A 12888-nucleotide genomic window follows, 5' to 3' on the forward strand; every position below is an offset into this window, starting at 1 on the left:
AAATCAACTCAGACTCACACGAGCTGCGCCTGAACTTGGCCGGATGTCCGCCTCTTTGTGCTGCTCTCTTTCATCCCCAACACGGCGCACAATCGGCATCCACCGCTGAGCCAGTCAGATGAGGCTTATGGTGTGCCAACTGCACAAGTCACATTGTAATCTTTGCAGTGTAATCGTCGGATTTAGATGCCCGCCTTCATCCTCAATGAGATATAAGTCCAATAAACACCGTTTACAAAGCTATAATGCATGCAAAGGCCCTAAAACCTCATGATTTAGGGAGGGGGGGGTAGGATTCAAGAAAAAGGTACCCAAAGTAATAAATGGGATGAAGAAACAAAAACGGTCTTCTGGGCCAACAAATCTTGAACTGTAGCCATGTTTGTGGCTTTTTTTTCAGTGGAACATTTAAATTTTATTCATAGCGGATTAAGGAAAACTAGACTGAATTTCTTCCATTTGTCTAAAACTAGGTGCTGTAGTCTCAGTAGTGTATTTTTTTCCTCTAAAAGATGGTGCTAATAGGTTGCTGGGATTTCCTTTCCTGTAAGAGGGAACTTCCAAAATTATTGAGAAAAATCAAACTTTTTAGCCGTTTGGATCCTGCACTTAGTCTCATTATTTAGTTATTTGAACCTATACAGAAATCTATTAACATTTGTTTTGAACCACCAGTTTACATGATTGCAAATTAAAGCATCCCACAATAAATGCTTTACCACCAACACCCTGTGTGCTTTGCAGTAAATACGCAAGGCCATGCAATCATTCAAACATCACCTCAAATTGCCCATGATTCGCAATATGTAAGCATACTTTGAAAATGAAATCAGGCAGAAATTAGGTTGTAATGCCTTTTAAAGGGCAATTAAAACATCTTGCAAATTTAAAGATGGCTCTGAGTCTTCTTGATGATTTCTTTCCACTTGTGGACAGGCGGGCTGCCGCTGGCCACCAGCCTGCGCAGAAGACTGCACGGCTGCAGGTAAGCCACGTCGGGGTGGGCCTGCTGGTAGTGCTCCAGCCTAGCCAGAACCTTGGTCAGACCCACCATACTCGCGTAGAACATTGGACCGCCGCGGTGCTTGGGCCAGCCGTAACCGAGCGAATAGATGACGTCGATGTCTTCGGGACCAGCCGCTATTCCTTCGTCAAGGATGCGGAAGCCCTCGTTGATTAGGGGATAGAGACAGCGCTCCAGCACCTCCTGGCGATCTATGCGGCGTGCAGGCAGGCCATGTTGGGCTCGATAGTCCTCCAGAAATCTGTGCAGCCATGGGTCAGGCCTGGCTTCACGACTGTTGTCATAGCGGTACCACCCACTGCCAGTTTTTTGTCCAAACCGTCCTTGCTCATAGAGAAGATCTCCGAGGGGGCTGTACCTGTGGCCTTGCCGGACTCGAACTGCAGTGCCAGGCTGCACCAGGCCTTGTGCCTTCCTCACCCTCCAGCCGACGTCAATCCCGGAGAGGTCGGACATTCGAAAGAGCCCCATGGGGAAACCGAACTCCTCCAGCGCTCCATCTACCAACTCAGGAGTGGCTCCCTCTTCCAACAAGAAGAGACCTTGTTCCTTGTACGGCTTCAGCATTCGGTTCCCTACAAATCCGTGGCAGTTACCGACAGCCACGCCCACTTTTCCCATTTGTTTGCCCAGATTCATGGCGGTGGCCACAGCTTCAGGAGAGGAGCGTGACCCATACACCACCTCCAGCAGCTTCATGACATGCGCTGGGGCAAAGAAATGCATCCCGACCACGTGCTCTGGGTGGCGGCTCTGCGAGGCCAGGAGGTCAATGTCTAATGCGGACGTGTTGGTGCACAGGAAGGCTTCTGGCTTACAGATGGCAGACAGCTGCTGGAAGAGTTGCTTCTTTAGGGCCATGTCTTCAAACACAGCCTCGATGACGAGGTCGACATCCGCTACTGCCTGGAGGTTTTGGCTGTAGGTGATGAGGTCAAGTGCAGAGGCCACCTCCACACCACGTCTCTTGGCTCCCCGCTGTAGCATGCCTAATATGGCCTGCTTTGCTTCCTTCAGTGGCTTCTCCTGGGCCTCCACGGCAACCACAGATAAGCCCGCCTGAGCGAGGGAGACTGTTATGCCTCTCCCCATTGTACCAAGACCTAAGAAAAGCAAAGATGTCAAATACAAGACGATTTAAGGGACTTCTGTAGTACAAAGTTGGTTTGGTCTACTTTAAGTGGCTGCCCTTTTCAATCGAGTCCATCACATACGAACCTCCTTTTGTGTGATATTTACAGCACCACAATGCTTTTTTTTGCCTTGGAGCGGACTGTGCGGTTGCTTCCAAGCCTGCAATTTTAAAGACTCACATATCTAGAATGCTCAACAAGCAAATCTCCCTGCAGGGAGGAGACTTTGACGACTAGTTGGACTGAAAAGGCTTCGTATCGCCAATGAGAATATTGCAATGGACAGAGATAAGTTATAGGAGCAGAGTAAATTAATGATAGCATGTGTTTCCTATATTTAGTCCTTTTTACAATGCATAAGGATCACTGGTTTCACAATATTATCAACCTATGATATTCCATAGTTATGAACGGCTCACAAAGAACTACTTTGCATCGTTTCCAGTGCGAAAGCTAACTAACCAGTGGAATTATTTATTTTTATGTTTTTCATAGGCATTAGACAAAGTTTAGTGAGGTGAATAGAATAGAAAAAAACTTCAGAAGTTTCAAGTCTCAGGCTATGCCACTTTCTTTCTGTTTCAGGCCAGCTACTGTCTGATTTTTAAAAGGACGGCTTGAATATGATTTCGTCATGGAATGGAGTCATACAAAATTAATATGAAAGGTCAGGGTTCATGGCCATAGTTCATTTGTAATCGTCATGGTTATTCCATGTCAAGTGTATTAGTGGTCCAGCCTTACCGATGACTGCCGTTTTACGGATTGGCCTGGGCTTGCTGCCGTCCCAACGTACACCACCAGGCATGCTCCACTTGGTCACAGCTCTCTGAGCAAAGAAACTGTACTGCAGAGCTCGAGCCTGGCCAGAAGCGAGCAGCGTGGCCATCAGCTCCTTTTCCCGCTCCATGCCCCGGGCGTAGGGCAGGGTGGCGGCCGCCTGCAGCGCCTGGACGCAAGCCACTGGCGCGATGGCTCCACGGGCGCTCTGGCGAACCTTCTGCATCGCTGCCTCAAATAGGGCATCCAATTCGGGAGGGCAAGGGCACGGGCGGGTGCTGATTCGGCGGGCGTCCAGAGACTGTTCTGAAGGTGAAAAAAAGCTGATTCAGGCACACTTCACTGTGAAAAATTCCAAAAAGTCCATCACAAGCATTTTCTTTAAGCCATACTATCATTATCATCTAAAAGTAGGTTTACATTTAAAAATATTTTATTACATTCACAGTGATTTATTTCTTGAATTTTTTCAATTTAATTAAAAAGACTTTACTTGTCCTTAAGAAGTAATTTATTTAAAAGGGCATGACAGCAGCTTAAAGGACGTACAAAAGGCACAAATGCAGATTCAGATTAAAAGAAAAACAGCAGTGCACATATGACAACACATGACAAAAATTAAAAAAAAAAAAAATAAATATATATATATATATATATATATGTATATATATATATATAATTTTTTTGTAACCGATTTGAAGCTTCATTTTGTATACTTGGTGATTTTTTTTTTTTTTAAATGTAGCAGTTGTTAACAACACACTTCTCTACGGCAAGTCAGATTTACAAGACGATTTTCCCCCTCATTTCTTTACTTGTCAGAATGACCACATTTCTCATTCTCCGCCTTCTTCAATTGGGATTCACAGTGTGTACTCACAAGTAGTCTTATAATTTGGATGAACAATTTTCGTGAGATGCCATAGGAGGACTCAATATTATAAAGAGTTCTGGTGTGGGCATTGATAGAAATTTCGGGAAAAAGGGAAAAAGAAATGGACTCAATTTCGCATTCCCGTCTTTCCTGACATGATTACACAAGACAGCAGTTAGAATCTTTCACAGCATCGCTGAATTACACTGAGCTCCAGAAAATGGGTCACCATGGCAAAGATTAAACGGTCGCTCACCAATCCACTGTCACCAATGTGCCCCAATCAGCCAATCAAATCACTCTCAGTGAATCAAGAATGAATGAAAGGATGTCATTTCAGGCAATATTGTAAATGTCTTGCCCACAGTTAAATTCAACATTTAGGGGTTGTGGCAGTGGAATTTGACCACAAGGGGACTGTACCTCACCTCACTCAGACTTTAATCTGTAAATGCCAGCACTGTTTCAATGGAGTTGTTGTGTGGCGAGGGGGTTGTCTTGACAGATGTGAAGGGCAGATGTCAAAACCGCAGCACTAATATACTTAATCCTGTCAGAGTGCGCATGTGTCGGCTGTGTAAGGAACACGTGCAAGCATTCAACTGAACACTCTTGGACTTTGACACATGGATGCGCCCCACTGGTTGGCTCACTCGCTGTATGGCGGCTTCGCAATGTTAATGCCGCCTATTAAATCAAGATGGGAGAATCCGTCCGAATTTTTTTTCGGTTTGATCGACTCCCATTCTTGGTCTGCTTTTCTGTATTTTTATGACTGACTCGCTTGCGTCCTCATTTTGATTTAAGAACTACGCCTGACGTCATGTTGGCTGACGTAATGCAGATGAGGGGGAAATGTTTAAAGTTCGCTCTTAATAATTTATAACAAAATCAAATATGACTACCAACAATAACATTGTAAAGTGAGTTAGGTTAGCATGAAGTGGGCTATCCTAGCTTGACTGTCCATCTCAATAGCAATGGTTCTTTCTTGTCAAAACAAAGCATTTCTCAATTATTATGTGTGTGGAGAACAGAGCAAACTCTTATTTATTCATGAGTCCTAATGCTGATATTTAACTAATTAAAACTAACTGAAAATGACTGCCTATGAATATCCTGAGAATGTTTGTCCCTTTTGCCCCTTCTGAATAATAGAGCAAAGCCTGTGGAGACATCAGAGTACGACCATCAAACATTTATGGCTGCAGCTGAGTCATCTCATCCCCTTCACTTTGCCGACAATTGTAGATGTCAAATTCTCCACCAATGGAATGTATTTTGAAGAAAATGCCCCGTCCCACCAGAGAGGAGATGTCATGCGAGTGGATGGCAATCTGTCTGCAGTTTGCTTTTTGTCTCACCTGCAATACTCTTGGCAAACTTGACAGCTGCATCCACGGCGCTGACATCAGTAAGCTGATCCACTATTGAGAGTTTCAGCGCTTCGGCAGCGGTGATGTGACGACCTGTGAGACAATATGACAGTCAGTGAGTCAACATGATTGTGGAAAAAAAGAAAAATCACTGGCTGAGAAAAAGAAGCAGTCTTCCAGATGTTCTATTCTCCAGATTCCTACTTCATTGAGAAAAATTTGCATATTAGGTTCTTTGAAGGCTCTTAACTATCCATAGGTGTGAATGTGAGTGTGACTGTGAACGGTTGTTTTTATGTATATGCCTTGTGATTGGCTTGCAACTACTCAAGGATGTACCCGGCCTCTTGCCCAAAGCCAGCTAGAAAAAGCTTGACCTCAGCCACACTCCTCATGCAGAAAGTGCTACGTAAAATATAAGTATTATTTTGTATTGAGTATCTCAAACTAGAACTAAATTGCTCAAGTGGTTCAAAAACAATTAATCAATAATACACATTGAAAATCACGATAAAGGCTGACCTCTGCTGGCAATTTGAGGAAACTACAGTTACATGATTTTCAGAATCAGAATTAAAATCAGAAATCCCTTTATTGTCATTGAACAATGTGCAATACAACAATAATTTAATGAAATATATAAATTAGATAAATAAAAGAATAAATATTGAAATGGAAAATAATACGAAATTGGATAAATAAAAACACACTACGTCGCAGTTCTGCAAGGCCAGTGAAGAGAGGCCAAGATTGAGATTATGTGATCCGTCTTCTGAGCTCCAGTTAAAAGACGAGCAGCATTTAGGCACAGCAATTAAAAGGTGTGGTTGTGGTTACCAGTGGTGATGAGATCTATAGCTGCGGGTAGTCCAGTGAGCCTTGGCAAACGTTGGGTGCCACCTGCAGCAGGTAGCAGACCCAGAGTCACCTCAGGAAGTCCGACTTTAGCCTAAAATTGAGCCCAGAGATGAAAATGAATGAAGAGCAACACTAATTTGTTATAGTTGCTTGGTACTGAAATACCAAAGTGTCTCAAAGTACTGGAGTTAAATTCTTGCATGTTTTTACATAATTTGCCAATAAAGATGAGTCTGATCCTAAGTGCAAATTGCAGGGCAACATTTCTTCAATGAGTTACTGGGACGTTTAAGTTTTTAAGAATAGATGTCTATTTGAGCGAAGGCCTTTATTTCAAGAAATACAAAGGTGGCACTATCCACTTTAATCTGCATTAATTGGTCAAGGGAACATTGTTACTTTTTGCTTTTTCAATATAAAAGTGGACCATGCACCCAGCAATTGCAAAAGCGCAGCATCTTCACAAACAATCCTAGCTTAGGCATTCGGGAAGACAGCACACAACTACATTTGTTTAGGCGGGCATTTCAATACGACATGTTTTTGTATTGACTGAAAAGTGTTTGTGATTCTGTATTTTAACCAAGTGAAGTACTTTGCGAGCCCTGCCAATGTTATTTATTAACTTAGATTTGAATATCAAACTAACCTTGGAGTGAGCTATTCGATAATGACAACCAAGCGCCAACTCCAGGCCTCCGCCCAGGGCAACCCCCTCTATGGCCGCCACCACTGGCTTGTCTGCTGCCTCTATGGCGTGGATCATTGGCACCAGTGGAGGACCAGTCATTGAGGTCCCAAACTCTTTGATGTCTGCTCCTGTTGATAAAGACACATAGTGTTTTGTTCATGCAATATTAAAAGTTTGTATTCTGCAATGTGAGATTGTCAAATTGTATCAGTAGTTCAATTTAATGTGACGCAAAGGCCCTTCGGTCTTATAAAAGATTTTCTTGGTTGTGTAATTTGTAATTTGATGGGCGAGTAGGCAATGCCAGAAACTCAACCATTTGTATACAAACCATTGTGGTCTACGCTGTACTTTACTTACCCCCACAAAACACTCCATTCTGGCCACATACGACAACAGACTTCACCGCAGGATCATCGAGTGCTCTCTTCACTGAGTCCACGATTCCCTGACGTACAACTGCGCTGTATAAGACAATGCACACTTAAGAAAGAATGAGTTAACCTTCAGGTGTGAGTGACCAAGTGAAGGCTCATTAGATTGTGTAGATTTAGAAAAATATATATGCTGTGGCTGTCAAGAAAAAAAAACTGAAATGATGCACAATTTACCTTAGTGCATTAACAGGAGGATTCTGAAGCGTAATCAAGCCAACAGTTCCCGAAACACGAGAATATCGAGCCATTTTCCCTGACGAGTAATCGCACTTTGTTTTATTGCGTCCAGTGAACTTTGAACCTTCGATGTTTTTGTTGGCCGAAGTAGATTAACTTTAGCACACTTCCTTCGCCTTGTGGCCATGACAGCGTCCACACAGACACAACTGCATTTTCATTCGCTCACTTAAAATAAAACACAATTCGGGGCGTTTGTGTGCATTGGCTCCCCCTACACGGCCTGAAGGAAAAATACGAGTATGTGCTGCATTTATTTATTAAAAATACGAACCTGTCGTCGTCGTCAATATTTCATAGCAATTTACGTTAATGGATATTTTACACTGAAATATTCAAACTCTGGCCACGAATGTTAAGGAAGTGATGTCAACGTTTGGGCTGCCCTCATCTGTATATGCTGTCCAAATGTTTCTTGTTACATTATGCTGTATATGACATATTCCCCTAGATGAATTGACCACTCGGATATGACAACTAACAAATAATGTTACGATTTCTGGCTCAAATCTAATAACCGCTGGTGAACGTTGTTGGGTGAAAGTGACGCTCCGAAATTGGCACGTGTTTGTCACGTGACATACGCATAATTTCACTTAATATTTTATGTTGCTGCAATAATACAACACTTTTGACCACCCGCTCAAAATTTCATTCAAATAATCAAAGGCATTTTTTTTTTATTTTAAACATGTTTATTTGTTTTACAATTTTAGGGTCAAATGACGACCGTGAACGACCGTTGTGGGGGGAAGTGACGTCACAAAGTAGGCGCTGCTTGTCAGGTTCTCCCGTGTCACGTGACCCGGCTGTTTTAGCTGTCAAAAATCAAGCAAATAAAAAAACACGAGTGGCGAATATGCGCTCACTCATCGGACTTTTCTCTGTGGTCGTCGTTGCAACCGTGTACCTTTATTCACTGACTCTATACTTGCCCCCGGGACCGCCGAGACCCGCTCTGACCGTAGCCGAGACCCAACATGCTGCCGCCGAAACAGAAGAAGGTTTTAAAGTGCCCCCCGAGACCACCGATGACACAAGAAGCCGGTTGGAGGAATTCTATTGCTTTAAAAGAGATATGATCATGTGGGAGATGCTAAGCTAACCATCATTTTGTGTTACGCAACTTCGAAGCCTGAGTTATCTGATAGCGCTACATGAAGCCGGATCTTTATGTAATGAACTGGTCATAATAATGTAATAATAATCTTTACCCCCTCCCCCCTTTATCAAATGCCAAATCAAGATAAACCTGTGTTAAAACTACCATTGAAATCTAGTTTAAAGAACGATGAATTAACCAGAATACCGTGGAGTGCCCTTTTATTTCAGAAGTCTTGTGATTTTATGTTTTGTATTTGCCTTTAAATGTTGCTTTAAAATATTGTTTTGTAACTATTGTGAAGCAAGTCAAGTTACCTCCTGTGTGAAATGTGCAATGATCAACTCCCATCCTACTGTCAAATGATCAGCTCACCAGCAAGCTTGGCAGAAGCTGGATAACAATACTTTTTTTTTGTATCAGGTTGAAGTTTCCGTCCAACTTGGAGGACCTGCGAGAGCTGTCCGAGCTTCTTCAGTTCTACAAGACAGAGCACACATCCTACGTGCTTTTGCTCTTTTGCAGCGCTTACCTCTACAAGCAGTCCTTCGCCATCCCCGGATCCTCCTTCCTGGTAAGATCAGAACACAAATGCATGTGGCATGTCATTGTGATGCTGGAGGACAATTCTGAGCCTTTTTGCTTCGTGTAGAACATCTTAGCGGGAGCCATATTCGGCCTGCCCTGGGGTCTGCTGCTGGCCTGTTTGCTCACCACGGTGGGCTCCACTGCTTGCTACCTCCTGTCTCAAGCCTTTGGGAAGCACTACATTGTCAACCTCTTCCCTGATAAGGTGGCCATGCTCCAGAAGAAGGTGAAGCCATAAGCACAAACACATACATAAACAAGTGACCCATTGTTCAAGTTTTTTTTTTTTTGTCCGATAGAGACTTCCTTCACCCAAACAATAAATCTAGTTACAAGCGCAGTATGGTTGCAGTAAAGTCAAGTCAACTCAACTGACTTCATAAAAAGCAGCAGTTTGGCAGATAGTGAAGATTTCTTCAGAAAAGAGGCTAATTTCAATTAATTTCTATGGTGAAAGATGATTTAAGATTTGAATGTTTTCACTTCCAAGTGAGTCCAAGATTGAATAAAACTTGTCCAGTATGTCTTCTTGACTTCTTATGTCTGACGTTGCTGCGTCTTTCCTTCCCAGGTGGAGGACAACAAGGACTGCCTGTTCTTCTTCCTTCTCTTCTTGAGGTTCTTCCCCATGACGCCCAACTGGTTCCTCAACATGTCCGCTCCCGTTGTCAACATCCCCATCACATTCTTCTTCTGTTCGGTCTTTATTGGTAAGCTGCAGCTGATAGACGACCGAGATGACATCACATAGAACTATGTGGTGCTTACGATACGATCGCATCTCAATCGGCTTGGTTGTTTAATATTTCAAAAATATCTTTCTTATAAAGAACCACCAATTCTCTGACTTAAACTGCTCCAAAAGGAGAAAAAAAACCGAGACTGACAATTTGAACTACCTTTGTTTGAGCGTAGCCTGCCAACCTGTGTCTTAGGTCTGCTGCCCTACAACTTCATCTGCGTGCAGACGGGCGTCATGTTGGCGGAAGTGTCATCCCTGGACCACTTGTTCTCCTGGCAACGTCTCGCCCAGCTTTTGGCCACGGCGTGCGCAGCGCTGCTGCCCGGCGCTCTCATCCGCCGCTACGGCCAGCGGCACCTCAAAGCGACGCATGAGCACAACGGACTCTCAGACAACAAGAAAGTACACTGAAAAACTGCATGGGTTGTTCATTTGGACTACTGGACCCGACTGTCGGTTAACTTGGTCTATACAAGGGTATATACGAAGAGAGACAACTTTCGACTGTTGTAAACATCTACCTCACATCACTATTGAAACTCGCCTGCTTTAAGAACACAGGCATAAAAGCAAACACTTTATTTGGAACCAATACAAAATAGCATTTGTATATTTAAAATACAGCTTAAAAGTCATGTTGAACAATCAAAGGTGGGGTAAGTTTTAGCTCACCTCCGCCACCTGACTATAAGTGCTGCAAATGTAAAAAAATCAATGAATGTTATACTTTGTTTTTACTGAATGTATACTTCACCCAAGCAGCAGAAAGCCTTTCATTTATTCATACGAGTCCCGGTTCATGATGAAAGCTGCAAGAGATGGCCAAGAAAGGGTTTTGATCAAGACTAAACAAGGCCACAATATTAGGTACACCCACACAAGATATGCTCGGTTTGGATTGACACGGTGAGACGTATCTACTTGATAATGTTATGCCATTTCACAACAAGAGAAAACTTCGTTTTGTGACTAGTCATATTTTTTCCCTTCACAATATTACAGCATTTTCCTTGTTGAAATGGGGACTGCACTTTCCGACAATGTCAAGACATTTATTGTCATTATCTTGCACAAACCATTATAACCTTATAATGCCCACTTTCGATTGTGATTGTGAGTTGTACAATGTCTTTATTATTGTGATTTATTTGTTTGACTCTTTCGCTCAATCTCCTCAAAGTACGGTACTCAATATCCCGCCTTTCCTGAGCAGATCATATTGGAGCAGTCACAGATTGAATTTTGAGTGATTCCCATCATCAATCTGGCCGTCGCCAAGTTATTTGGACCAACCCGTTTAGGGACAATCAGTTTATCAACGTGTCCCATCATTCGACAGCAAAACGGGCATCCGGAATGACCAACTCTGTAAATTTGTAACAGACTGGTATGTATACAAGTGTTTGGGCGGTATATGTTTATTACACTGCTACATTTTCATGACGACGAGTGGACTCCAAAGACACAATTATTGACCCACTGTTGGGAAGAAGAAAGAAAAAAAGCAGTGACAAGGGAGCGTCTTTCAAATTGTGTTTATTGCTCAGATCCAGATTTGCTCAGCAATACAGTTCACTCACAAGTCAAACAACAGTACGCTCGGGGACCGCAAGGCACGGGTCCGCCACAAAAGCGCGGATCCCATGTCAGTCCGGCGCACATCATCTGTGACCTTTTGACGTGTTTGGGACCTTTCGGCCCGTGGGACATTGGAGGGGTTTCACTTGTCGAACACACACATCCACGGGTACACACACGCGCACACGAGGAATCTCCCAAATGGCGAGACGTGTAAAACCACTCGTCGAAGTTTAGTGCTGTATGAGGCGTCTGGCATCCAAACGTCTTTGAACAAAACGCTGCTGCACTTGTACTCGTCCAAATGCCCTTTGCCCTGCGCGTCCTAATGTTCTAATGTTCTATTCTTACACACCTGGATCCTCTTGCTAATCTCCTTTTGTTTCCTCATTACCTCCGCCAAGAAAGTTAATGCAGTCTTTGTCAGTTAAAAGGATTACACAAAAAACTAATTTAAGAACCATTAAGGCCATGCTGAAGAGAAAGAATTACAATTGGAAAAAGAATGATACAGCAAAAAAAAATAAAAATAATCCTAGTACAATTTAGATTTACATGTGATTTAATTATCTTTGCAACTAAAAATTATTTTAGTGATCGATTAATATATCTTGTGTCTGTCTTATATCGCGTATTTTTTTTTTTGATTAACTGATAAATCATGTTTTAAAAATTTAGTTCCATCCCTTTTATTCAAAAACAGGACATGATATCAAATTGAGGAGACAGAAAATGAACAAATTGATTATAATTCAGTTCCTGTATTGGTCCCTAACGAGTCAGAAAATGTAGACCATTATTTTCCAAAATTTAAATGAAACAAAAAGATAATTGGTCTGCTTTCATGGAAGACTACAGAAATGTGAGAGTATTTACTGTTGAGAAGCTGACATTGATTTAAATTAATCAATTAATCGCTACACGTCGAGATTGAATTGTCCTTGTCTCGTAATATTTTCGTCTTTTTTAATTGTGTTCTTGTCATACTATTTTAATGCAGACTTTTCAGTGTGCCCCTTATAAAAATATTTTTCAAAGCATTTAACTGTTTTTTCTCTTAAATGTATTTATTTTTTTAGTGTAGCCCTATTACTCCTTTTATAGACATTATTGTCATAATACTTCAACTTGATTCTCTCCATTTTAAATCTTACTCTCTCTGTTCAGAGTGGCCCAAGCTTTCCATATGTTGAAAGAAACCGTCTGATTTTTTTTGCAGAAGCATACAATGCATTAAAAAAAATGTCTTCATAAATCTCACCAGTTATTGTTTTGACCTTGGCGGAGGTCTGCGCTCAACGAAATGCCGTTTTTGACTTGAACGTGGACTTGTGTAGTTGAAACCCACGGTGGCATAGCCAAATCTTGGCAGCAGTCTGACCCAAATGAAACTTCAAGCTAAGAATCATCATCAAAACAGTGTCGGTGACGAGAAAACCGGATCGACAGAAGACAAAAACCTAGAAGA

The 12888-nt window shown here is 42.3% G+C and overlaps 2 protein-coding genes across 2 annotated transcripts; one reads left to right on the plus strand and one right to left on the minus strand.

Annotated features, from left to right (window-relative positions):
- Positions 1–595: 595 nt before the first annotated feature.
- Positions 596–7625, minus strand: ehhadh (enoyl-CoA, hydratase/3-hydroxyacyl CoA dehydrogenase). The gene is made up of 7 exons (XM_088314692.1): positions 7348–7625; positions 7097–7200; positions 6695–6864; positions 6025–6136; positions 5176–5280; positions 2902–3243; positions 596–2127 (listed from the first exon to the last, which is right to left on the minus strand). Exons 1-7 carry the CDS (start codon positions 7419–7421, stop codon positions 887–889), a joined length of 2148 nt encoding a protein of 715 aa, XP_088170818.1. The 5' UTR covers positions 7422–7625; the 3' UTR covers positions 596–886.
- A 551-nt stretch (positions 7626–8176) lies between these two features.
- tmem41aa (transmembrane protein 41aa) lies at positions 8177–10811 on the plus strand. The gene is made up of 5 exons (XM_088315003.1): positions 8177–8457; positions 8936–9086; positions 9165–9326; positions 9672–9810; positions 10036–10811. Exons 1-5 carry the CDS (start codon positions 8270–8272, stop codon positions 10251–10253), a joined length of 858 nt encoding a protein of 285 aa, XP_088171129.1. The 5' UTR covers positions 8177–8269; the 3' UTR covers positions 10254–10811.
- The last annotated feature ends 2077 nt before the right edge of the window (positions 10812–12888 follow it).

This window comes from Idiotropiscis lumnitzeri, chromosome 14 (assembly GCF_059441095.1).
Source record: "Idiotropiscis lumnitzeri isolate Australia: NSW breed Sydney's pygmy pipehorse chromosome 14, RoL_Ilum_1.0, whole genome shotgun sequence".
Taxonomy (NCBI): Eukaryota; Metazoa; Chordata; class Actinopteri; order Syngnathiformes; family Syngnathidae; genus Idiotropiscis; species Idiotropiscis lumnitzeri.

What these genes read in the sequence shown, in the direction of transcription:
- ehhadh (XM_088314692.1), bottom strand. Translation starts at nt 7,421, where the DNA reads ATGGCTCGATATTCTCGTGTTTCGGGAACTGTTGGCTTGATTACGCTT. An exon ending in ATCGAATAGCTCACTCCAAG is followed by an intron (nt 6,137 to 6,694) that starts GTTAGTTTGATA and finishes GCTCAATTTTAG; the next exon opens with GCTAAAGTCGGACTTCCTGA. An exon ending in CCGTAAAACGGCAGTCATCG is followed by an intron (nt 2,128 to 2,901) that starts GTAAGGCTGGAC and finishes TGCTTTTCTTAG; the next exon opens with GTCTTGGTACAATGGGGAGA.
- tmem41aa (XM_088315003.1), top strand. Translation starts at nt 8,270, where the DNA reads ATGCGCTCACTCATCGGACTTTTCTCTGTGGTCGTCGTTGCAACCGTG. An exon ending in ACCGATGACACAAGAAGCCG is followed by an intron (nt 8,458 to 8,935) that starts GTTGGAGGAATT and finishes TTTTTGTATCAG; the next exon opens with GTTGAAGTTTCCGTCCAACT. An exon ending in TGGCCATGCTCCAGAAGAAG is followed by an intron (nt 9,327 to 9,671) that starts GTGAAGCCATAA and finishes TTTCCTTCCCAG; the next exon opens with GTGGAGGACAACAAGGACTG.